This window comes from Macaca fascicularis, chromosome 1 (genome assembly GCF_037993035.2).
Source record: "Macaca fascicularis isolate 582-1 chromosome 1, T2T-MFA8v1.1".
Classification (NCBI taxonomy): Eukaryota; Metazoa; Chordata; class Mammalia; order Primates; family Cercopithecidae; genus Macaca; species Macaca fascicularis.
Window position 1 is genome coordinate 201193831 of NC_088375.1, and position 26921 is coordinate 201220751.

Below are 26921 nucleotides of genomic sequence, written 5' to 3' on the forward strand. Positions count from 1 at the left end.
CTTCCAAACTCAGCCTGGGTTTCATTTCCTCCAGGAAGCCGCCTTTAACCTTTCTCCCAGTCAAAAGCAATCACTTCCTTCCTGTTCTGTGTCTATCTGTAGACCCACTGATGTGCTCAGATACTATTATCCAGAGATGCATCTTTCTGTGACTCTCAGGCACTTCAGAGGAGACCTGCATAGACACTACCCAGGCTTATGAATGAGGGCAGTGTCAATTTGCCTCTGGGATACCTGAGAAAGCACCTTGCAGTAACGCTTTGCAGGGTCCCTGGCAGGACGTGGGTGCTGGACTGTTTGGTTTGGATGGAGGAAACCTGCAGAAGGTGTCAGCCACAACTAGGAAAAAATATCCACGGAAATTATATACTCCTTGAGTTGTAGAACAGAAAGCAAAGGAGCAACTTCATTCTCCCTGTTGGGGGAATGAAGATCATCATCAGATTGAAACCAGACTGAAACAGACAAAAAGAGATACAGATGAGACATCAGGAGTGGGTGCCTGTGTGTGTCCTGTCCTTATGAATGGCACCATCCCCCACCCATCCAATTGCACAAGCCAGAAACCTGCAACTTATCCTAGATCTTTCCCTCCCCTCAGCGCCACATGCATCCTGTCGCAAAGCCCTAAATATCACGAGGAACTGCCCTCTTCTCCGTCCACACTGCTACTCTTCCATCGTTCACCTGCACTACCACAAAAGCCTGCAACCATCTTCACCACCAGCCTCACTCCTGAATCAGTTCCACATATACTGCCACACTGACATTTTCTCGAACACCTATGTGTCCCTGTCACTCACTATTTAAAACTCTACTGCTCCTCCCCTGGGATAAATTCTAATTTTGGAGGGTAGATGTATGAGACTTTTTGAACCAAGCTCCAGGGAAACTTTTCAAATTCTAGACCTTCCCAAGTCACCTCCTTGCACTGAAGGCCCGGTCACATTATCCCCCAGAGCCAGGCAGCTAGCAGGTATGTTCAGTTTGCAGATCTGCTAGCAACAGACACTGAATAATTTGTTCTGGAATGTTCCATCTCTGCCGTAACTCAGGCCCTGTGCACCTGACTCCTTCCTAGAGCATCCCCCTCCCTCCCTTTCCAAGCATCCCCCTTTGGCCTGACAGGGTCATCAGTAGCCTTCAGAATTTCCTCAGACACCCCCATGTCCAGTAGTGCCTGCCCCTGACTCCAGCTGGGTGAGCAATAGGCTCCTCTTCGCTCCCCCAGCCCCCTGTAGCATCCATCGCACCCCAGTGCTGTGGTTATCAGTTTGCATTTCTATCTCCCCTTCTTACCAAGGGCAGGGACCGTGTCGTGCTCACTGTGGAAACCCACTGCCCAGCCTGGCATATGGCGAGTGCTTAGTAAATATTTGTGGAAGGCAGGATTAAAACAAGAGGGAGGAATCTTGTTGAAATCTCTTTCTGAGAACATTCATTTATTCAACAAATAAACAAATGAAAAGGATGGAGAAAAGCAGGCAGAGGAGAAGATGAGAGAAACTTCTGCAGGTCCCTGGGGGCAAGAGAGCTGAGATTCCACATGTGGCCTGAAAAATTGCCAACAAGCCAGTGGGGATTTCTATGCATTAAGGCGTGAAGAAAGAGTCTAATCATCTCGCTGTTGGCCAGATGTGCCCGGTTGCTGTGACAGCCATCGGAATTGGCCAGATGTGCCATGAACATCTTCAGAAACATCAGGGGGCCCTGGAGACCGCATGGCCTAGAGAGAATAGTTCACTCATTCAAGTGGCACAGAAATGGTCAGTTTGTGTAGGATGGTGTCACCAGTGACTCTGAGCATTGGGACATAACACAGAAAATCCTTCCTCCCCTCAAAGCTTTGGAAGCCTTCCTCACAACCCCTACCCGCTCCTAACCCTGTGCTCCCTCCCCAGGTGATCAAGCTTGCCTTTGAGGAGTTTGATTTGGAGAGGGGCTATGACACCCTGACGGTCGGGGATGGTGGTCAGGATGGGGACCAGAAGACAGTTCTCTACATGTAAGTGCAGTGGGGCGTGTTGTTTGGAAGGTGGAATGGTGGCTGGGGTTGGTGAGGTGGGGTTTGTGGAGTCCTGCCTGGTCCCTAGACCATGCTACAGCAAAGACAGTATCCTGCAGTGTTCGTAGTTTCAGCAATAATCCCTCCACCTCTCTCTATTCTGACCAAGGGGAAAAGAGCACTGGGCACCTTCTCACTGAATTCGTATGAAATGTGAACAGAATGAGCAGTCTGTCAGGGGGCAGGGGAGATGGAGGTTTTGTGGATGAACCTGGAGCCTTCCACTGGCTGGCTGCTTCCATGCAGACCCTGATACTGCCACCCTGACAGTTTTTACTCCAGGCCACATCCAGCCATGGCAGCCTGACCCCAGACAGAGATAATGCAAATGAGTTGCTAATCTTTCTGTGTGCTCAGAACTCCCTGGGAAATGGATGGTTTCAGAGAATCAGGACCATATAGACATAGTGGCCACACTTCCTGAGCTGAAAAAGACCAGTATGACATGTTACAGACAAGGGAGAGGAGAATATCAAGCTGTCATGAGATTCCACTATGTTGAGCCTGTGCTCTTTGGGACCATTTAGCTTCTCTTTTGCCCACCACCAATAGCCTGACTTGAAAACCAGGAAAAAAGCCAAGCGTGATGGTGCACTGATGTAATCCCAGCACTTTGGGAGGCCAAGGTGAACAGATTGCTTGAGCTCAGGAGGTCGAAATCAGCCTAGGCAACATGGTGAAAACCCATCTCTACAAAAAATACAAAAATTAGCTGGATGTGAGGGTGCACGCCTGTAGTCCCAGCTACTCAGGAGGCTGAGGCAGGAGGATAGCTTCAGCCTGGGTGGTTGAGGCTGCAGTGAGCTGAGAGCATTGCATTATACTCTAGCCTGGGTGACAGAGTGAGATCCTGTCTAAAAACAGAAAAAAAAAAAAAAAAAAAAAAAGTCAGGAAATGCTTCTGTTCAGGGCATGTGGCTCAGCTTCAGAGACAAACAGGCCTGACCACATCCACCTCCTTTCCAGGAAGGAGATGGAGGGTCACCAACATTAAACACCTACCATGCTCCCAGGCACTGGGATGGAAACTTTTGCATCAGTTATCTCACTCAAGCCCCGGTGTTATTATTCTTGTTTAACAGATGGGGAGACTGAGGCCCAAAGGTTTCAGAGAAGGTTGATAGCAGAACCAGCACTCAAGTTCATTCTTTTGATTTCAGCAAAGGACAATGTCCCATGCCACACTCCCAACAAGGCTAGCTCCAGGATATCTCTTTCCGGTTCTAATGCTGAATGAGAAATGGCCATTTAGTAACAGCTGGCTTGACCAGAGGCTGTTCTTTTCTGGGTGTTTCTCGCAACTTCCCTGCACCTACCTGGAGATGATGCTATACAGGCAGTTACATGACTCATCTTATCCAATGGTACCCAGTGAATCAGGTGACATGGCTGGGACCTGGGATTTCTCCAGACAAAGGAATGGAATGTGAGCCCACAGGGCATTCTGCCCCATGCCTAATTCACTGTATTAGTGAGGGTTCTCCAGAGAAACAGAACAATAGGAGATAGAGAGAGAGAGAGAGAGAGAGATTATGATTGATAGATAGATAGATAGATAGATAGATAGATAGATAGATAGATAGATAGAAAATAGATGATAGATGATTGATCGATTGATTGATAGATGATATACAGATAGATGATAAGTAGATGATTGATAGATGATAGATGATAATGATAGATAGAAAATAGATGATAGATGATTGATTGATAGATGATAGATAGATGATACACAGATAGATGATAAGTAGATGATAGATGATTGATAGATGATAGATAGATGGTAGATAGATAGGTAGATAGATAGACAGACAGACAGACAGACTAACAAATAGCAATTAGATGGGCGGACAGATAATTTGTTGTAAGGAATTGTCTCATGTGATTTTGGGAGACTGACAGATCCCAAGATCTTCCAAGTGAGTTAAGAAGCTAGAGACCCAGGATAGTCAATAATGTAGTCACAGTCCAAATGCCAGTAGGTTCAAGATCCAGGAAGAGCTGATGTTACAGTTCAAGTTCAAAACCAGAAATAAGCTGATGTCTCAGTTAAGCCAATTGGACAGGAGGAATTCTCTTATTCAGAGGAGGGTCCGTCTTTTTGTTCTGTTTGGCCCTTCAACTGATTGGATGAGGTCCATTCATCTTGGAGAGGGCGATCTGCTTTACTCAGTCTGTTGATTTCAATGTTCATCTCATTCAAATGCATTCTCACAGAAACACCCAGTATAATGTTTGACCAAGTATCTGGGTACCCTGTGGCCTAGTCAAGTTAACACATGCAATTCACCATCACACTTACCTTTCCCCCTCACTTGGTGCATCCCCATCTCTCATTTTCTGCCCTAGTTTACTGACCCATATGGTGCCTCAGCTCTTTGTGCCCAAGAGACTAGGATCCTAGCTCTCTTTCTTCCACAATCCCAGTGTGCTTTGACATAGAGAAAACCTTGCAATAGCAGAGCTTTTGAAAAGGCTATTGAGGATCATACCATACAATCCCCTCATTTAACATAGAGTGAAAAAGCCCAGAGAGGCTCAACTGCTTGCCCAAGGTCCCACAGCAAATGAATGGCAGACTCAGAGCCTGGTGTTGTAATTGGGTCAAACAGAGGAAAAGCAGGGGTCCCAGCCTTTTCCCTTGCTCATCAGCACCCCAGAGTCAGGAGCCAGCACTGGCCTGGCCACAATCCTTACTCAGCTTGTCAGAGCCCAGGCTCAGGGACATCACACAGGCCAAGCTGTTGGATCCCAGGTGCTCTATCCCAGCTCTACTTCCATATCCCCCATGGTGTGATGACCTCTTTGCAGCCGACTTGACAGCCTCCCAAGCTCTGAGACCCTGGGTGAAGCAGAGATTAGGACTCATTAGTTCAATTGCCCACTCCACAACCCCCTGCCTCCATCTGTGCTGGTAATTTATCTGATCTCAACAAAATGATGAGGTTGGATTTCTTCTGGAAATCCCAACCTGCACAGGGGACTCCTAGTTCTGCCACTGTATCAGGTTGACCTTGGGGAAGCCACTGCCCATTCTGCACTTCCGTATTCTCATCTGTACTATGGACTGACAACCCCTACCTTCCTGGCAGCAGGGCCATTAAATGAGATAATGGGTAGGAAATTGATAAGCACAGTATCTTACATGGGTAGGTGCTTGGGGTTGGGATTCTGAATTGAATCCCCCCTCCCCCCGCACCCATGCTTAAACCCTCTTCTTCAAAAAGAATGTGGCCCTCAGATAATGACTGTACTTTAAGCCTTTTTCCTGATCCTAGAGTGGAAGGAGATGGTTCATTGAAAGAATGACTTGGGTTCCAACTGGGGAAATGGGTTTCTGTGAGGGGAAACCCACATAAAGACAGCAAGGAGGTGGGGGTAGGGGAGGTCTTTTCTGCAATACAGGTCACACAAAAGATCAAAAGTTGCAAGAATGTAGATACCCCCTTGATTGGATTTAGCTCTAACTATCCCTGTCCCCTGAGCAAGTAAGGACACAGATCTCCCTTGTGAACCCAAGGGTCTGGGCTAGGGAGTAAAAGTTGAGATTCAACCCATGAGATTCTACCCATGGCCGAGGGAGAGACAGGATGAGTCTTCCCAGCACATGGAGAGCATGCTGCTGGGCTCCAATGTCGGAAACACAGTGGGGCCCAGAATTTGCCCAAGTGAGCCTGGATCCTGGATAGTCCTTTAGATATCATCAGTCAGGCAGTCATTCTATTCGGGTGTCATGGTGGAGAGCATACCTCTAAATATCTCTCTCCTGCCAGCCTGACAGGTACATCGGTCCCGGATCTCATTGTCAGCACCAATCATCAAATGTGGCTCCTCTTCCAGACTGATGGCAGTGGCAGCTCCCTGGGATTCAAGGCTTCTTATGAAGGTAACTGCTTTTGGCAAGCCAGATGAACTGTGTCCTGGGAGTCAGAGACTTGGGGTCTGGATTTGGAGTCAGAATTTTTCTTTTTTTTTTTTTTCTTGAGATGGAGCTCACTGCCCAGGCTGCAGTGCCGTGGCACGATCTCAGCTCACTGCAACCTCTGCCTCCCAGGTTCAAGTGATTCTCCTGCCTCAGCCTCCCGAGTAGCTGGGACTACAGGTGCACACCAACATGCCCGGCTAATTTTTGTATTTTTAGTAGAGACGGGGGCTCACCATGTTGGCCAAGCTGGTCTCAAAGTCCTAACGTCAAATGACCCACCTGCCTCAGCCTCCCAAAGTGTTGGGATTGCAGGCATGAGCCACCGCTCCCAGCCCTAGGATCCTGGTTCTCCCCTGCACTAGCTTCCTCCCCCTTAGGCATGTTATTCCACTTTTCTGAGCCCCAGTCCTCTCTTTGTTCTGAGGCCCTTCTGGTTGTTTTGAGGATGATCTGGGATAAAACACTTAAAATACTAGGCACGCAGCATCAGATGCACACCTCAGTTCCATCCCCAGTTCATACCTGGTTCATGGAGACTTTTAAGAGGTGTCACTTATTTTTAAAATCTTTAGAGAGGACAGTAGCTTCCCAAGCTACCCTATTTGGGTAGCATGTGATGAGTGAGTGACTCTGTGCATAGGGCTAGGAACAGATAAACACCACTGTTGGTGGCCTGAGAAAGATGCAGACAAGAGTCTTTATCTCTTGCTTAGAATAGGCATTAAGGGAACTGCAAAACCTGGGGCCCAGAAGATAGCCTCAACATCATCCTTCTGAACACTTCCAAACCCCCTTTGGCTGGTAACAGCTAATGCCAGTCCCTACAAAGATGGAGGGAGAAGCCATCCACAAGTTACTGTTAAGCCCCTCTTAGGTACCAGACACTAGACCAGCGCAACAGGGACAGACCCATCAAGTCTAGGCGTTGCCTCAAGGGCCTTGTGCTCTAGTGGTGAGATGGACGGGAAAGCAAACGAAGTGGCATGCAGAAGAGCTGCCTGGACAGTGCCAGTGGGAGCACAGAGAAGGCAGCAGACATCTTTTCAGGAACGTCTGAAAGGGGATCAGGAAAGGGTTTTGTCACAAAAGTGAGCCTAAAGTCCTCAAAATGACTAGGTGGCTACTAGGGAGACAGGGGCCCAGGGAGCGGGGAGAAGGTGTCCCTTCAGTGTGGCTCACACACCATACCCCCAGTGTACCATAGGTTCCTCCTGCTCCAGGACCTGTACTCTGTTTCCAAACTGGGTACAAGTACACAGGAGGTGTATTCGTGTTCTTGGGCTGGCTGACTTCACACAATAGACATTTATTCTCTCACAGTCTGGAGCCTGGAAGTCTGACATCAAGGCTCAGCAGGGCCATGCCCCGACTCTGGGTAGAATCCTCCCCTGCTTCTTCCTAGCTTCTGGTGGTGGCTGTGAGTCCTTGCTGTTCCTTGGCTGTAGCTGCATCACTCCAATCTCTGCTTTTGTCATCACATACCTTCCTGTGTGTCTCTCTGTCCTCTTCTTATAAGGACACCAACATATTAGACTAAGGGCCCTCCCTACTCCAGTATGGTCTCATCTTAACTTGATTACATTTGCAGCAACTCTGTTTCCAAATAAGGTCGCTTTTATAAGTACTAGAAGTCAGAACTTCAGCATGTCTTATTGGGGAACACAGCTCACCCCATCACAGGAGGCTAGCCCATCCTACACTGTCATACAGTGATGTCTCCTGGGGTAAAGATGACAGCTATACTGAGATTTTTTAAGAATAGGAGGCTATGTGTCTAGGGAAGGCAGAACAGCAGACAGAAAATACTTAGACTCTGTGTGCAGATCCTGGTTCTGTCACTTTCTAGCTCCATGGCAGATCATGCAGCCTTTCTCAAGATCTGTTTCTTCATCTGTGAAATACAGATAATAATACAACCTGGGTCACAGAGGTCCTGTGAAGATGGTTAGATTAAGAAATGTGAACATAAGAAATGTTGCAAATTGCAAAGCGATTAGTGAGTGACTAATGAGCCAATACACAGGTAGTTCAATGAGTGGGCTGTTCTAGTGCATAAAATTATACATCAGCAGCTGTGGGGCCAGACAAAACTATCAGGAGACCTTGATTCAGGACCAAGCCCTGTCACTCACTACTTTGAAAAGGGGAGTGGAGATGGATGCAAAGTTTCTAAGTTTTCCCCCATTTCAGAAATTCTATGGATGTTCAGCAGTGAATGTTCCCCAAAGCAGGGAGGAATGATTCCATGTCATCCCCATGCCCTTAATCTGTCCATATTTTGCCAATGGTTTGGATAAGCTGTAAACAGCGTGAACTTGAAAGGGACGACAATATCAGTCAGCAAACAGAGTGCAGAAAGATCTGGGTTGGGTAGAGTCGTTGACTAAATTAGTAGGAAAAGATAAAATGGGAATAAATATCAAGTCATGGTTTAAGACTTAAAAAAATTAGCTGCTGGAATTTATCCCAGGAAGTTAGTTGTGTTTTATCGTGCCCTGAGCAGGCACCAGATAATTGAGCTTAGATGTGGGACCTCAGCTTGGATAGGTAAGGAGAGGATTTAAGGAAATTCCTGTAAGAAATGATGATGGCCCCCGAATGTTTATTCAGGGGAGGAAGTGGACTCGGGAGATTTGAGAGCTGTGTCCGGATATTTGAAGGGCTTTCATGTGGGAAAGAGGAATTAGATGCGTTTGGTGTGATTTTGTTGGAAAAGAAAGGGACGTAACACTTGTTGAAACCCTGCTATGTGCCAGAGCTTTGTGTTCATTATCTCGGGGTTTTCACAGATTTTTACCCTGCAAAGACCTGGGGTACCCTCCAGGGACCTCTATGGTAGGATAGGGCATGCCCAGGATGGAGGGTTCTGACCATCCTGCCTCTATTTCTTCTCTTTTCTTCTCTTTTGTTCTTTGTAAGCCTTGTTTTAAGACAGGATTCATAGCTAATCACTGGCTTGAAAGACATTACTTCATCTCATTCATTGCTTACAAGGATATAATGGCTGCTATTTTATAGATGAGGAATCTGAGATTCAGAGGGGTGAAGTAATCTGCCTGAGGTCACACAGAAGTGTGGAAAGTAGCAGAGCTGGGATTTGAGCCCATGTCTCCCTGGCTTCAGAAGCCCATGGATTTTCCCCTTGCCCCAGAAGCCTCCCAAGGTTACATAATTTCAATTCTTTATAAAATCTTTATAAAAGCCAAAGCTTTGCCCCAATCCAACAGACCGTGTATCATGAACCTGGATTCCATGTCACCAGAGGTTGGGAATTTTGTTCACAAGTTCATTTGTCCATTTCACTCAGCCAGTACTGGCTAAGCTTTTGTTGTGTGACCAACACTTTGCTGGGTGCTGTGATTATAATAGCTAGCAGCCTCAATGTGGTATAAAGCATATGCTATGTGAATGCTGGTCACGGACTAGGTGTCAACAGGACTTCTCCTTGGAGCCGTGACAAATTAGGAAGGGGAGTCTGGGTGTTTAGAGACATAGCAAACCCACAGGGACTATGTCAGGTTCTGTGCATAGAGGCAGTGGATTCTAGAAAATGGCACAGACTCCGAAATTGCACCAGACCTAGTAAATCTCAGTGTGGTCCCAGCTGTGTAACCTTGAGTCTTGTGATCTCTCTGAGCCTCAGTTCCCCGACTTGTACAATGGAAATAATAATGCCAATCTTAGAGCATTGTTAAGAGAGTGAAATGAGATCTCAAAGTTCCTTGCACATTGTCTGGCATAGAGATAGTGCCTTCCCCTGGGGATGTCACCAAAGTTTCTCTCCAGCCAAATCTTCCACATTTCCTGTCCTCCAGGCCAGGCACCTGGGTCTGCCACCAGGTGCTCTGACAGGCCCTGGGTTTAGGTCGCTGCCTTACACCAGTACTCCCTAGGGCCCTCCCTCCCCAGACTGGCAGAGAAGTGAGGTGGCTCTCTAAGGCCTCAGTGCAGGGCGTGGAGCCAGAAGTGGCAGGAGGCAGAATCAGGCTCGCAGGAGCCTGGAGGCCCACAGTGCGTTGGAACCTGGCCCAGTGAAAATTCAAGGGGCTAAATTGGGTGGACCACGTTTTTTGTTTTTGCCCTTTCCACCTTTGACTTTTTGTTTGAGGGGTGAAGCCCATCGTTCTCACACTCTCCTGGTGAGGAGCCCCCTCTTCTATAAAAAGGTGGGTGGGTTGAGTCCCCGGCACCCCGATGTGATTCCCTGTCCTTGTCCATCCTGCTCCCTGGGTTCCTCTCACCTCCACCTCCTGGTTTTCTTTTACCTCTCTGGCTGCTCCTTCACAGCTGCTCCATGGCTCCTCACTGCCCGTCAGAGTCTATCCTTAGCCTTCGGTCCTCTTATTCTAGAACATTCCACAGTTGATCATGTGTACTTCCATGGTTTCAGCCTCAACCCAAACTCTGGTGACTTCCACATCTGTTCTCTACTTGCATTTCGGTCTTCCTCTTACACATTTTGATATGGCTTCCCTCTCAGCCGTCTCAAACCTACCCACCTGTGTAGTCTGCTGACAACAAAATGCCAAGACTGGGTGGTTTACATTTGCAACAACTCCGTTTTCAAATAAGATCACATGTATAGGTACCAGAGTCAGAACTTCAACAAGTCTTTTTGGGGGACACGGTTCACCCCATAACAGGAGGCCGGCCCATCTTTCCTACATGACCACTGTCATACCACGATGTCCCCTGGGGTAAAAATAACGGTTGTACTGTTTTAAGAATAGGAGGTCATGTGTCTAGAGAAGGCAGAACAGCACCCAGTTTCCTCCCAGTTCTAGGGGCTAGAAGTCCAAGGTTAAGGATTTGGCCAATTTGGTTTTTGATGAGGGCTTTCTTCCTGGCTTGCAGACAGCCACCTTCTCACCATGGCCTTGCATGGGCTTTCCTGGGTGCATGCATACACAGGAGAGAGAAAGAGAGAGAGAGAGAGAGAGAGAGAGAGAGAGAGAGAGAGAGAGAGAGCGCAAGCGCATGAGCCTTGTGGTGTTTCTTCTTAGAAAGACATCTATCCTCTCAGATCGGGGCCCTGTCCTTATGATCTCTTTAACCTTAATTACTTCCTTAGAGGCCCCATCTTCAAATACAGTCACACTAGGGGTTAAGAGCCTCAATACAGGAATTTGGGAGAGTTGGGGGAACACACAAGTTCAGTCTGTAACACCATCCAAAACCAAGCTCACCATCTCTGCCCCCATGCTCATGACCTACACCTGTGTACCCCATCTTCACGAACAGCACCACCATCCATCCCATCCCTAGGCCTCATCTCTGCCTCCTCCTTTTCCCTCTTCCCACCTCTGACTCCATTCCCAGATTCTGTCAGTTTTCCACGTCCCACTTCTCTTTCACTGCTGAGTTGAGTCCCTCCCTCATCCCCTCTCACTTGAATAACAGCAGAGTCTTCCTAACCAGCATCTCTGGCTCTAGTCCTCTCGCTCCCATCTGCCACATGGAGCAGTGATCTTCCCAGAATCCAAATCTGGCACAATTCTCTCCTAGTTAAAAAAATATGACAAGTTCTCATTGATTTTAGGATAAAGTATAACATTTTCTACATGACATCCAAAGTTCTCCATAATAATAATTCCACCAAGTTCTGGTTTCTATGAATCCATTCAAGATAAAAATCTCTCCAGTCGTATAGGGCCTAATTCAGCGCCTGGCACAGAACACATGCTCAGAAAAGCTTGTAGAATTAAATTGCAATGAGGATCTACTCAGTCACAATCAGGTACCCTCCCCAGCACCCTCTCGATTCCCTTTTGGTCCACTTTACCACCGACCTAGTGCACAGATGCCAAGAGCCCATGCATTCTCTATTGTCCTGTAGGATTTGTGGTTGGGCAAACCCAACTTATAATCAGGATCTTCCTTTGACTCCCTGTGTGCCAGTCTCTCCTCATCAATGAGCCTGAATTTCCTAATCTGTGAAGAGGGGCTCATGAATGGTTATCTCTCCAGGGTCTCATGAGGACTCAGTAAAGTGAAGCACCCAGCATAGGGCCTGGCATTTAGTAAATGCTCAGTTGGAAGCTTACTCCCTTCTCTGCTTTCCAAGGCCTGCAGCTCTTCTTCCAACCTACGTCATTGCCTGAAGCTTCAGAATTACCTCTTCCTCCTTTTTAGCCCCCTGTTATTCCAACTCCTGGGGAGTTCCACACAGGATAGACATCTCAACTCAGGAATGGGCGGGGGTGGGGGGCGTGTAGCTGGGATGCAGGTTTCCCATAGGATAGCATAAGGCATCCAAGGGCAGAGGCCTCCCATATCCATCATTTCCACCCATTCCTTAGGCACACCTGGCTGCATCATCATCATCAATACCCACTCTGTCCCAATTTCAGCAGAGAGATACAACCTTAGGGGCAGGCAGGTGGCACTCCAGTATCATCCTTTCTTCTTTGTTGAAAGTATTAGCCTGGTGGGAAATTTGGGGCATTTGCTTCCCAGAAATTTCTCCAGTTCTGCTTGTCACAATCCCAGGTCTTGGGGTGGGGGAGAGGACTCCTGATCTGTCAATATCTGAGCACTCTGAGCCAGTCTCCCTCCATGGGGGCGACCAGCTGTGGGAAATGCATTCATAGTTGCAATTTCTTTGCTTCCCAGTAGAACAAGAAATATTTAAGGAACAGGCAATTAGCACTTACCAGAAACATTATAAAATTACATACAACTTGCTAACAAGTTTTAGCATCAATCTGGAAGTCTCCTTGCTTCCTTGCTGGAGTCTGGAATCTGGCAGCTTAATGCTGAATCTGGGAGGCTGGCCCAGGGGAGGAAGAAGCTGGGACCTGGACCCTGCAGACATGAAGGAGCAGGGCAGTAGAGATTATGCAGAGGGGGTGCCCAACAGTCCAGGGCACTTATGTTAGAAATGAGCTCATCTGTTTGTTCAACATTTTCTAAGGCCCTATGATGTGTTGCAGACAATGTTTAGAACACTGAGGCTATAAGGACAGCAAGACAATCTCTGCCTTCACCTAATTCATAGTCCATTTTCAGTAGCATAGAACAAGTGTTAGAAGACAAGGAAATACAAAGGAGGGGCAGCGAATCTTGCTCAAGGGCATCAGGGGAGTCTCCCTGGAGGAAGTGATGTTTGAAACTGAGACTTGCTTGAAGGATGAAAAGGAGTTTGTCAGACATCCTTGAGAGAGGGAATAGGTAGGCTTAGAAAGGTGACATGCAGATAAGATTGAAGCTAAAACCTCAGTAAAAATAAAGTCTGAGAGCTAGTTGGGGAGAAGAGGGCCAGGACTTGCTCTCTGCAGGCAGTGCCAAATCCCCTTCTTCAGAACTTCACTCCAGTGGTGGGCACTGCTGAGCCCCTGGAAGAGGTGGTGTTGGAGGCAGACTTCAAAGGAGGCCAAGGGCAGCTGACCAGCATCACTGACCACTCCCTCTAGGATACCGCCCTTCCTCTTGTCAGATGCCAAGCACATGGCTATTTTCAGCCTCTCGTCTGTTATTTTCGGTACACCTCTACTTCTTGTCTTTTCCACATAAACTGGAAGGCCCAAACATTCCAACTTTGGCCAAAAATATCACTAACATGTTCCTAAGACGCTCGCTGAGTTTCCATGATACCTCTAAAAGTTTTTCAGGCACCGGGAGCCAAAGTTGAGCTGGATACAAGCAGCAGCTACCTCTTCTCAAAAAGTCCCAGTGGGATCCAGCCTGTTCTAGCCCCTGGAGACTGGGCTGGCAAACAGCAGAGGATGTTACCACATTAAAATTTGGCAGGAAGTAATTTGTCAATGAGATGTACTCTCTAAATACATACCTTTTGCAAATGGTAAGCTTCAGTTTGGGGCCAACGCAGACAGCTTGGAGGCTACCTCCATGTCCATTGTTTCCAGCCTCCTTTGGCTGGTGACAGACCTATGACAGTGTTATGGAGGAAGGAGATGGGGAGGGAAGAATGTCACCCACTTCATCCAGCCATACCTCCATTCCACTTGTGGAAATCGTGTGCGGAAGAACACATCAGTCCCCATAGGTACACGTATAGATGTGGGGTCTCTCACCTCCTGGTGCCCTTCGCATCATCAGAAGTAGAAAAGCAGAGTGGAGTGTGGTTATGAGGCAATCCAGGCGATCTGGGCATGCCCACAGGGTGATCCTAACGCACCGAAGATGTCCTGGTCACTCACTAGGGGTTTGTGCTGATTCAACAACGGGTCTGAGCACTTAGTAGGCATAAGACACTGGGCTTGGTTCTGGAGATACAAAGAGTGGAGGGGATGTGACCCTGGCTCTGAGGAGCTGACAACCCACAGGATGGAGCTTAAATGACTTATTGTTCATCAAACCAGGTCCTTCAGGGTCTCCCTCCAACCATTTCTCTGGCCTCTTCTCTCCATCACTTGAGCTTCCCACCACACTGAGCTTCTAGCTCTTCTGTAAACTCTACAGTCTTGTCCTCCGTTTCTCCTTTCCTCCTGTTTTCCTTCCATCCTCTCCTCCATCCTCCCCTCATCATTCCTCAAAAGTTTATTGAATCCCCTCTCTGTGCCCTGCACTTCACTAGAAAAGCTGGGATATAGACATTTCAAAAAACATTGGCTCAGTCTTCAAGAAACTTACCAATTAACAGTGGGAAACACACACCCAAAATTGCAGCACCCGTTGCTATAACAACAAAAATGTCCAAGGGGGCTGGGAGCGAGAGAGAAAGAGCTCCTAAGGCTGCCTGGGCGATTCGAAAGAAGGTCCCAGATGGGAACACACTTGCACCAATGCTGAAAGACAATTCTTTGTCTGGTAGACAAGCAAAGGGTGTTCATTTCAGGAAGAGAGGATGGCAGGTGCCACGTTAGAGCCGTGTGAAGGGCAGTTGGGCTCTGCAAACATCAGCGACAATAACACTGAGGAAATACGGCTAGTCACTGGTTACACACTGCATGCTGGACATTTTGACAATTATCTTGTGTACAGAAGCTCATTTAATCCTCACAACAACCTTGTTATTATTACCCTTTCCATTTTACGGATGACAAAACTAAGGCTCAGAGAAAATAAGTCACATGCCCAAGGTCTGTTCCTTAGTATCGGAGCCAGGATTTAGATCCTAGGCTTTGTGATGCCAGAGCTCTCGCCACTGCACTATTCCACCTCCCTACAGATCACCCAGTACCGTGCCGTGTGCATCTCAAGGTCGCCAATGGCCAAAGAGCAGGCTGGGTGGGAGGGGTAGGCCAGGGCCCTGCCATGCTGAGGAGTTAGGGTTTTAGTCTGTGGACTTGGGGAAGCTGTGAAAGGATCAATGAGCAGGGGATAGTAATCATCAGATTTTTCTTTCTTGTGCTGCTTTGTAGAGTATGAAATAGAAGGAAGAGCCAGGGGAACCATAGGCTGCTACTGGCACCCAGATGAGGAGCTGCAAGGGCTGAACTCAGGCAGGGAGAGACGGGGTGGAGAGCAGAGGGTTCTGGGTATGTGGGAGGAGGAGTCAACAGGAGGGGACTAAGGAGAGCTGAGGGAGAAGGACAAGGCAGAATCCAGGCTGACTCCCAGATTTGAACAACCTCTAAGAAACCTGTCCAGTGCTCTCAGCCAGAGGCCTGAGCTACCCCTTCTGCTGTCACCCAAGTCATGTGGTCAGGTCTACATCCTCTCCATTGTCCTTGTCATTTGTATTGGAATTACCCACCTGACTATGAGTTCTCCAGGGGCAGGGGCTGTGGGGCAGGCAACGCTGTACCTTTAGTGCTTAGTGTGGCATTTGGCAAAGTTTCCATGCAAAATGTTAGCTGAGCTCATACGTTAAACAGAGTATTCTGTGTGTTCCAGGGACTGTGCTAAGTGCTAGGTACACCGTGATCAAAGATACATAATGGATGCCTACCTTCATGGGGCTTACATTCTATGGGGTGGGAGTGAGGGAGGCTGGGTGGTGAATCATCTTGTGCCCAATGCCCAGCCAGAGCTCCAGAAGAACAAATTTTCATCCTTTTATTCACTGTTATACCCCCAATGTCTAGAACAGTAACCAATAAAATCCTTGTTGAATGAACAGATGGGTAGTTACAAGGGGCATCATTGCTATAAAGGGAAAAAATAGGGTGCCAAAAATGGGAGGGTTGCTTGAGCCCAGGAGTTTGAGGCTGTGGTAAGCTGTGATAGCACCACTGCACTCCAGTCTGGGCAACGGAGCAAGACCCTGTCTCAAAAGAAAAAATAAAAAGAATGGGGTGCAAAGAAAGAAAAGTAAAAGGGAAACGTCTAAGATCGAAGATGTATGGTCAAGGAAAGTGTCTTGGAGGAGGTAACATTTTAAACCAAAGTCTGTTAATGCAAGGCGTTAGTCATGCCAACGGAAGAGGAGAGGAAGCTCAGGCTAGGGGAACAATGAGTTAGTGAAGGAGCCAGTGAAGCCTCCCAGCCTCATGTGAAAGGCAGCAAATCCTCATCTTCCTCCAAGCAGTGCCTCCCCTCTTGGAGCACATCAAATAGTGAATTTGTAGAACCACATGATACAGTACATTCTGTACAGACATTTTCATAAAAGATGATTCCAATTTGGTATTAGAAATGGAAAAACCTGGGGAGAAGAGTGAGGTTGATCACAGATGATGGGGATAAAACAGCCGAGAAAGGGGAAAGCAAATATGCTGAGTGGCAGAGCTCAGTCATGATGGACTTCTGAGGCATCTTAGAAGCAATCATCTCATGTTTTCCAGTTTGCTTTTGGTAGGCAAAAGGGGAGAGACAGGAGCAACGTTCATAAAACGGAATTATATTAAACCAGATAACAGGAAATTGCATGTGTGATTTTTCTGAAGTCAAAATCCATTTATCTATTTGCAATTCTGGGTCCTGACGTCAGACTTGGTCAGCACCTGACCAGAAGTGTCAGATCAAACACCTTTCAGGCAGGCCAGTAGAGCACAGGGAGCCCTTTACAGAAAGACAGGGACCTTGGTCCCTGTGTTTCCAGCAGGAGTTGACTCTGAGCTTGGAGAGAAGGCTTAGGCCAGGACAGGAGGCGTCAAAGGGACAGAAGCCAGCCAGCAGCCCCGTCTGCCTTCCTGGAAGGAGCTCCCAAACTCTCACCCCACCCTGCTCTGTTCTTCCTCTTCCTTCTACCCAATCTTGGTTCTCTGGGCAACACATCCCCCTATGCCTTGGAACTCTTTGCCAAATGCTCCCTTTAACCTGAGTTCCCATGAGGTCACCATGACCCTGTAGCCCTCTGCAGTGCTAGAAGCTCACTTCCCCACGCCGAATGAACTTCACCTTGAGAGGGGCTCATATGCTCGCTCGCCAATGCCGTTCCACCCACGTGTAAACCCCTTCCCCTTTGACCTTATGCTGTCTCCAGCTCTGACACTTTCTACCCCTCCTCATCACTGTCACTGGTCTCCTCCTCCCTATTTGCCATCACCTTGCCTCTCAGGCCTTGACCTTCTCACTTTCTTTCAGTGTACTTCACCCTGGCTGCAGCTGGACCTCATCATCAAGCACCTCTGAAATCTCAACTCCACATACTTCAGCTTTTTCACATGACACTCCCTCTACTCCTGCCCATCATCCCTTCCCAACCCCTGTTTCCCCTGTCGCCCCCTGGTCCCTTCACCTCTTTCCTTCTTCATCCTAAGCCCCTTGGATAACACTTTGGCCATTCTTTTGAACAACGTCTTCAGCTCCTTTGCCCCACTGTCTTCCATTTCTCTAAGCCCAATCCCCCCTCACTCAGTCAATCCTCCTACCCCTTCCTCTACTTCTACAGGAATCGAGTGGTCAAAGGCTGTTGGGACAAGTCATATAGCCCCGCTTGATGGTATCCCTATAAATGAGTCATCTGCACCCTCAGTGGGCCCCAGAGGTGCATTTTAATCCATCTAGGCATGATTTCCTCTTCCTCTGACAGCTTCAGACGTTCTCCTCAAGTTGTTTTCCCATGACTTGTCCCTCACCTTCAGCAAAGACTGTGACCTCCTCCACTTAGAAAATAGAGCCTGTGTCATCACAGGATCTCCCTTGGTCTCCTGCCATCCTACCTGAAAACTCACTGCCACCACTTCTTCCCTCTTGACTGCGGTCTTGAGGGAAGGAGCATCCCTTGTGGTCTCTAATATGTGCTCTCAGTCCCATGCCTCTCTCCTCTGGAGCCCCTGTAGGGACCCCCTTCTCCTCCAAATCGTCAGCTAACCATTCAATACATCTTTCCTCCCACCCCTTTATTCTTCTCTAGCATTTCAATATGGTCAAGTTTCCCCTGTACTAAACTACTTTAACCACTCCCACCCAGGCCATATGCCTCATGAGCTGCTACCTAATTTCTCTGGATAGAGTGGTATCACCTTCTCTTCTCCTGTTGGGTGTTGGCCTCATCAGTACACACAATCCTGACAGTATCAATGTGACCTCTTTTTGCTAACCTGTTTTACAATCCTATATAAACTTGCCTGCAGAATTCAAGGCTTTTGATCTTGAAACTCATTCTTCTCTAAGCTCCTGTGACCCCACTCTCCCAGTCTAGCATTCTGCTGGTCCCTACATTGTCCCTAACTGTCCTGTCCTGGACCAACATCCCTTCTCACTCTCCTTGGGTCGTTTCATCCTTCTCATGGCTTCTTTTACAATCTACAAGCTGAATTTCTAGATCAGACTTCTCTCTTGAACTTAAGACCCATGTAGCTACTTCCTACTAGATATTTCTACTTGGAGGTCCCACTAGTACCTTAAAACTCAGCATCTCCTACTGACGATTCCATTCAGACCTATCTGTACCTCGTCTTGCATTCTTGTCTCAGTGAGGGTACACCCAAGTGCCAAGACCAGGCACTTAGTTATATAACTAAACGTTAGCTGTGACAATAACTATTGGGTAATTACTGTCACTCCTATATCACAGTCCTACAAACAGTCTTACCTCTGGAACTAGGCAAGGGTTCTTCCCTCCATCTAAGGCCCTTCCTTCTCTCCTGCTGTTCCTTTTCACCTTCCTGGTTCCACCACAGCCTTAGGGCCTCAGCTTGGACCCCACATCCTGCAAGAAGACTTTCCTGACCCAGGACTGAGACTAGGGTCAGGTGAGCAGGGCACTCATGGGCACGAAATTTAAGTGATGGGGGGAAAAAAACACAACAATTAAGATATATAACACTTAATGCAAATTGTTTTAAAAAATAATATTAATGTGAAATGTCCATGTTAAAACACATCTACATTTGAATCAAAGACAGTCTCTGACAGTGCTGGGACTATGGTGAGACCAATGAGGTGAGTCATCTGAGCATAGGGTTGGATCCAGGCTTTATTTTAAATGTTTTTTTTTTCTTCATTGTGAACTGGATTTATGGCATTAATTGTGATTTTCTAAAAAAAATATTGCACTAAGATATTATTTGTCATGATAACTGAGATTTTGGTGCCCCTCGAAATTTTGGAGATGAGGTTAGTACTTCCACTCTCCACACCCTATTTCCAGACTGATCCTCCAGGTTTGAGTTAGGTGCTTCTCCTATGTGCATCCACAGCACAAATCCCCTGTATCATAAATACCTGTTTCTTTGTCTGTTCATTTCTTGAGGGCAGAGACCATGTCCAGATGTCAAGGATCTAGCAAAGCAACTGGCACACAATAGGTGCTCATTGCATTGTGCTTAAGTGGGTGCCCGTGACTGAATGATGGTAGGAGAAAGTGATGGGTGGGTGGATGTGGGCATGTGCGCAGGGCTGTGCCTGCACAATGGGAAGGCTGGGCAGATTCCTTCATCCCCCTTAGTATTCCCTTTCTCTTAAGCCAGTCACAGACTAGCTGCTGTGGGCAGGAATACAGGCACACGTACCTCACATGCATATCTCCTACAGCAATGGTAGGGCCTCGCTAGGAAACCTTATATCTGGGTTCTGCCCCTGGCAGCAGGAAGGATCCAGCTCTGGCTTCAAATGCTGTGTAACTTTCACCAGGTCTCAAAATGCCTGCAGTGACAGCCCTCACACCCCAGGCTATATCCCAGAAAGCATATCTGGGGACATCTGGAGGCAGGTGGGTTCTGCTGCTTGCTTCTCTACATTGACTTATCACAGGGGCCCCTTATTCTTTCCTTCAGATGCCCTGGAGCTCTGGGACCTGGAGCAAAGGGACCATGTTCCTGGAATGCCTCAGTGTATCCCCTCCCCCATCCCTGAGCCTGAGCAAAACCAGCTTCAGAGGGGGTTCAGCTATGTTTTCAGCAGGCGTACTTATAGAGGGTGAGGCTGGGGCACATGTGAGGTGAGAGGCAAGTAGGCTGACTTACATTTGAGATGCCTCACACCTGGCACATGGTCACACAGACTCCCCTGCACAAAGGAGGGGACCCTTGTTGCTCGACTTAGATGATCACACACACACACACACACACGCACACTAACACACACACAACCCCAGCCATAGAATACCTTGTCCTGCCTGCTCTCAGCACAAAGCTGGCAGCCTTCATTTTGCAGTAACGTGAATGCAACAGTCAAGAGCCCGTCCATAAAAGGCAGTGCCTGGAGCTGATGGCAACTCTGACCAGCCCACAGAAGCCCCACAGTGTGGTAGGAAAGCCTTTGCAGAATCATCCCTGTCAGGATCACACACACCAACTTCAGGGACTGCGGTGCCTGACATCCCATGATGGTGTCTACAGAACAGGCAGGGTCCCTTTGTCCTGAGAATCCTGGGTAGGTGTCCAAAAAACTCCCCTGATGACTCTGGGCCCCTCTCTCCCAAATCGCAGGACTCATACAGTCCTCACCTCACTGTCTAGCACTGGCTTCATGACTTCCTGTCTGTCCTGCAGGACGCCCTTCTCCCCGGAAACAGAGCTCCTCCCTCAGAAACAGAGCTTCTCTCCTTCCCTCTTCTTCCTCCTCCCTTCCACCACCCCCTCCTTGTCCATCTCTCACAGCATTAAGCACAGCATGAGTGGAAGTGGGGGTGACTCCAGAGGAAGCTCCAGAGGCTTGGCCGGGACATACTCCTTTCCAGAAGCGTCTGAGTCCTGACTGCCTCTCCAGTGAGGTAGCTAGCCCATCATGCCCACTGGGTTCAGGACCCCCAGAGCTGTCTCAGAGAACGCACTCCATGTCTGACTCACCACTGTTAACTCAAGTGAACTTTCAAAGCATACTCAGTGAGTCATTTGCTTCATTTTACCTGCTACCATCTCAAATTGAATTAAGGAAACATCTCCATGAAGGTGCTTCCACGTCAGCAGGCAGTGAACATTTATTCTCAATTAATCTCTGGTTTGAGAAAAAGACAGGGAGCAAAGCCTCAACTGCTGTGTCGTCTTGCACTTGCCTTTGCTGCTCAGAAATGGACTACTTGAGATCTGTCATGTGACATTAGCAGTTCAGATGCAAGATCAGGTTCAGTGAGGAAGTCTCCAAAGACTTCTAATGCTGTGGAACTTGTTGCTCCTGGGACAGGTAACCTGTGAAGAATGTAGACCCACCTTCTCCCTAAAATTGCTTCATCTCATATTGGATTTAGGGAGAGGTAAGGGGTCAAAACATCCAAGCATCTAGAACACTTTATGTGGACACAGAGTCTCAGGCACTTGATAGCTGGAAGCCCATTCATCCTAGGATGCTGCAATGAAACAGGACATTGCAGGATTTCTCACAAACCTCATTCCTTATAAGAACATTGAATCCTACCTGTGTCACTCTGAACACTGACTTATGGCAGAAGAGCAGCAGAGCATGTCATGTGGACCTTCAGCTCCAAGAGAGGTATAAAGTCACCTTTTGTCTCTGTTTTCTCATCTTCCTGTCTTTCAGAGATCGAGCAGGGCAGTTGCGGTGACCCTGGCATACCTGCGTATGGCCGGAGGGAAGGCTCCCGGTTTCGCCACGGTGACACACTCAAGTTTGAGTGCCAGCCCGCCTTCGAGCTGGTGGGACAGAAGGCAATCACATGCCAAAAGAATAACCAATGGTCGGCTAAGAAGCCAGGCTGCGTGTGTAAGTGAGCAGGGAGGAGGCCACGCCAGGGTCTTCACCGAGAGGCAGGGGCCCATTTCCTAGCTAGTCCAGGGGCCCCGTCCCTGGGAACCTTGCAGGTTGTAACAAAAGCTGCACTCTGGTTGGTTTATTCTACTCCTCGGAACGTTGCTGGTGGGGTCCTCATTTCTGGCAGGCAAAGTCGACTATAGCACTGAGAACAAGTGCTCTTGACATTTGGTGATGTTCTTCAATGCCATCTTACCCTTCTTGGTGATCCTTAAGAGCAAGGAGATACCACTGGGGCTTAGCCCACCAGGCTCAGACCCAGACACTTCCTACTCACCCTCATTGCCACCACTGGCACCATCTAATCAAGCAAGGTGGAAGGGACTGGCAAGTTTGTAAGACTGTAGACACCACCAACCTTCAGTGCTGTGGGAAACTGGCCTTGCCAGGATATAAACAGTTTCCTAAAATTGCTTCATCTCATATTGGATTTAGGGAGGGATAAGAGATCAAGCTATCTTTGGACTGTTGATCTTTTGGGGAAGGGGTTGGTGTTGAGTTGTCTGTTCTGTAGAGATAACAAAGAAGCCCTTCTTCCTTCCTCTTGGATGACCTGACCATACTTTGCAGCACAAATGACATCTTAAATTTTCAGTCGCAGCGGGATTGGCAAGGATGAGGGGCTGTGTATAGCCAAGGGAGGCCCAGGCATGGTCTCTGTTGGGAAATCAAAATTTCCAGCTTCTCTGGGCTGTCACGTCTTCTCCCATCCCTTGTCACTCCACCTTCTCCATCTCTTTCCATGTGCTTCTCTCAGGGAAAGACAGGCATCCTGATCCTCAGATCCTTCCCCCGGCTCAGTGTGTTACTTGGGGTCTTGAGTTCTGCACACTAGAGATCGGTTATCCCTCGGGGCTGGGAGAGGAATAGCCTGGGAGACTGTCAGGGTCTCTGTGATGACTGAGAGTTTGGTGTATGAGTTGATGAGTTGGGATGTACCATGGTGATCATACTTTCTAAATGAAACAAAAATCACTTTGTCTGACAAAGCATTTTGATGACTTTTGAGTTTATTTATGTAAAAAGTCTTGAGAGGTTTAAAGATCAAATCAACCTTAAATACACATTGAACAAATCACCCTTATTGAAAAAAAAAAAATTGAATGATATCTGCCCATCTCTGCTCCCCACTGTGGTTAGAATATAGAGCCCAACAGCATTAGCCGCGTAGCATGCTGGGAGCCACAAGGACCTGGAGGAGCAGGGAGCAGCTCAGGGCAGGCAAACACAAAGGCTCTGTCCATTGCAGAGACCAAGCCCAGGGACGGGTGCACGGGGCAGGGCTCTGTAGAGGCAGGGCCTGAGAAGATAAAGGTACACACAGTGGGAGCCCCAGGTGCCATGGGGGCTTAATCTCTTCAATCCATCTAGATAAAACAAGGCAGGGAGAAATGGAGGAGGATCTAGCTTCTGCGACAAAGAGCTGGGAGGATTGACATGGGAAGCAAAACCAGCCAGCCTCTTAGGACCAGGATAAGGTTCACTGTCCCTCAAGCTGAAAGAGGCAGGTAGCAGAATGCCAGCTGAGGAACTGTTGCTTGACCCCTCCAAGAGTTTACTTGGCTCTTTGGCTCTTAGGAGCAGGTTTAGAACATCCTTGTAAAACCTTTACCAAGGGCAGAAGACCTTGAAGTGCTGCCCAGCAGGCCCTTGGTGTTCACAAGCAGGGCTGGCAGCCTCCAGTGAGCTGGGCACTACTTGCAAACAGCTGAGAAGGAAAGAGGATAGGGCTGTCTCGACAAGTACGTGTCAGTGCTCCCTGTGGTTTAAAACAAGGATGAGGGGCCTGAGGCTTATGGATGAAAGCTAAGCAGGTACTCTGGGGAGACGACATGGCATTTCTTCTTCTAAACAATTCTGGTTTAGAGCAGGATGACATCCCCAGGCACTTCCATCACGCAAGTGTGTCTGGACGTTGGAGAGTAACGGGACACAGCTTGAATCTCAGGGATGCTGGCTTCCATGGAGGAAGCCAGAGGGAACGAACTGGCCCCATGCCTTTGCAGCATATAGCCAGGTCACACTTGCATTTCAACAAAGTGAGGGACTTCCATCTGCCCACTCTCTACGGAGTACCCAGCAGGCAAGCTGATGCTTTTATAGGTCCTGGGCTTTGCCCTCAGAGAGCTCATAGTTCAAGTGCTGATAAGAAAGTATGGTGATAAGAAAGGCCTGGTGCACTGAGATGACTTTGGTGTCAAAATCTGAAGACCAGATTCTTAGTTCTAGCTCAGCTTTGTGACTAAAGCCAGGCATCTTCTCTCTGGATTTTCATGTACTGACCTATCCAATAGGGTAGCACTCCATTCTGGCTCCAAAAATTCTAAACTTCTATGATCATATTTATAGAAAAAGATCACTACGACATGAATAGTCCTCACATTTTCCACAATAAGTACCTGGAAGCTACTTTGAAAGTGGATCGTTATAGAGCAGGTCATACTTTGGTTGGGGGACAGTGTTAAACTTTGGTGTTCTGCTGTTAACTCTAGATCAAATATATTATAGTGTTATCAATAGAAAAGGGACAATACCTATAAACGTCTATAAAAATATAAAATATAAGGTTGGTCTCTGTGTTTTATAAAGTGCTTATAAATGTACATACAAAAGCTCCTCTGGCAAAAGTCAGCATAAGTGCCCTAAATTTTACAATACATTAGTCACAATAAATATTAATACAATACTTGGCAAACAACATTGCCCTTTCCTTATTGAGAGCTAGAAGGGGATTGGGGATATTAGTTCAATGGCTCAAATTTCTTTGAGAAGTTGCCTGAATAGATGCAAAGTATTATATTGTTCTTCTCTTGAAATATTTTCTTCAAAACAACTCTTTACTAGGGAATTACCTTGCCAAGAATACACAAATACACTCTTCCTTCATGTTCCAAAACATATTCTGTAGCAAGCAGAGACTTCAGAATCATTTTGTTGGCTTTCGAGCTGCCCTCACAGTAGTAGATGCTCAATAGATAGTCTTTTGTTAATTTAGGTTTTTAAGAAGATGATTTATCTCACAGTGAAAAACGTTTTGAAAGAAAAGATGGAACCAGCTTCTTTGCTCTTACTCTCTGGTCCTTAGTTAATTCACATCTTCAGGGACCCATGCTCAAAATCAATGGGAAGTAATACCACTTTCCATCCATTCAAGCTATTGACCGCCTGTCTTCCCTGTGCTGAGCACCATGCATTGGATTCAGAGTTGTTCATTCTCTGCCTAGGAAATTTGCTCATCCTGGCTATCATGGTGGGAAAACTTTGGCCAGGCTGCACATATTCTTTACCTTCCAGAAGCTTTGCCCATTTTACCTCCTTCCTTACAAAAGAATAGAGAGCATTTCCCATACAATCTTGTCCAGTTATTCTTCCACCACAAGAGATACAATGGGAAGGAAGATACAAATAACTGATAGTGGTTTGCACAATACTTCATGCTTTGTTGACAGGCTGGCAGAATGCTTCACACTTCTTAAGGAAGCCAGGGAACCAATTATCAATCCATTAGCAGCCACTTTCAAAAGAAGCTTCAAAACAGCCTTCACCAGAGATATGCCATGAATGCATGAATGCACACTTTCCTTTGCCATTTTGTAAACCACCTTAAGAAGATGTGAATCCTAATTGCTCAGTTCTTAATGTGTATAGTATATGTGTGAAATGTGAAGGCAGGGACTTCTTGGATGTATACGATTTAAGTTACAAATCAGCAATCTAATCTTGAGAGGTCAAGGGAGGGAAAATTGAATCCTTGGGTGCTCAGGGAAAATGTCCCAGAAAATACAAGACTTGAGCTGGGCTTTTGGAGAGTTGGAAGGGAAAGTAGGATTTTCTAAACAGAGATGCTGTGGGAAACAGCCCTCTGCTGGTATCTTCCAGTCCTTTACCCTGACTTCCTCTTACTTCTCCCACCTTCTGTTCTGGTAACACACACACACACACACACACACACACATATGCTGGAATGAATTGGGTAATGGGATCTGCAAGAAGCTGGTCTCTCCCGTGGACCATTACTCTAGAGTCGAGTTGCTCAAACTTAGCACTATTGCTATTTTGGCCCAGATAATAATTTTTGTGTGGAGCAGTCTTGTGTATTATAGGATATTTAACATATCTCTGTCCTCTGCCCACTAAATACCAGTAGCACCCGCCCCACACACCAGTTGTGGCAGCCAAAAATATCTCTATACATTGCCAAATATTCCTTGGGGGGAAAAAAATCACAGATGAAGAACCACTAGTCTAGGATAACTTAGTTTTGTCAAATTCCAAATATGAAGAATCCTATGGATTTGTGTTTTAAGTGAGGCTATGATTAAAGTCTGTAGCATTATGACAATGGGAGGGCATGGGTTAGAGGAGGATGCAAATTTTATTAAATGTTCTACATTATTGGGAAGATATGAGTCCTCCCTACTATGTTATGGAGTATTTATTCTCTCAATTTATGGATTAAAACAAGGTTCAAAGAAATGTAACTAACACAATGGCCATAGAACCACTAAATAATAGGCTGGAATTTGAGCTATTAATTGACAGAGCAGCAATTTGCACCCAGGTTCTTGCTGCAAGTCCTGCACTCTCCATTGTGCTAGATTTCTAGAAGTTTAGGGATCATCTGAAAAGTAAGGCCAAGGAAGCCTTAGGGCAAAATTCTAGGCCAGAGTACAGAAGCAAACTGCTGGCTGAGTTACCTTCATGAAGTAACAAAGGTTGACAAGAGTTAGTTCTAAATCCAAGAAAGATAGATTTGTGACCCTTATTGGAACTCTGTCAATATTGTATACCCCCAACATACAATATACTGGGGTTGGAACCTCTTCTTAATCTTTACTTTTTCTCCGTTCCTTCTACCCATTCATTTATTTATCCATCTTGATTTATTGAGTACCTGCTATGTACAAAGTCAGCTGCATAAGAGGGTATGGC

At 47.1% G+C, this 26921-nt stretch overlaps 1 protein-coding gene across 14 annotated transcripts in view; it reads left to right on the forward strand.

Annotated features, from left to right (window-relative positions):
* CSMD2 (CUB and Sushi multiple domains 2) overlaps positions 1-26921 on the forward strand; it is a 650869-nt gene that overhangs the window by 373610 nt on the left and 250338 nt on the right. For 12 of the 14 annotated variants that reach the window (XM_045375140.3, XM_045375143.3, XM_045375139.3 and 9 more), the window contains exons 11-13: positions 1902-2005; positions 5839-5951; positions 21759-21941. The exons of 1 other annotated variant lie outside the window; for it this stretch is intronic. In XM_045375140.3, coding sequence (XP_045231075.2) covers positions 1902-2005; positions 5839-5951; positions 21759-21941 — 400 coding nt within the window. The remainder of the gene's footprint in view (positions 1-1901; positions 2006-5838; positions 5952-21758; positions 21942-26921) is intronic. One more of the 14 variants, XM_065525379.2, reaches the window with a different exon arrangement.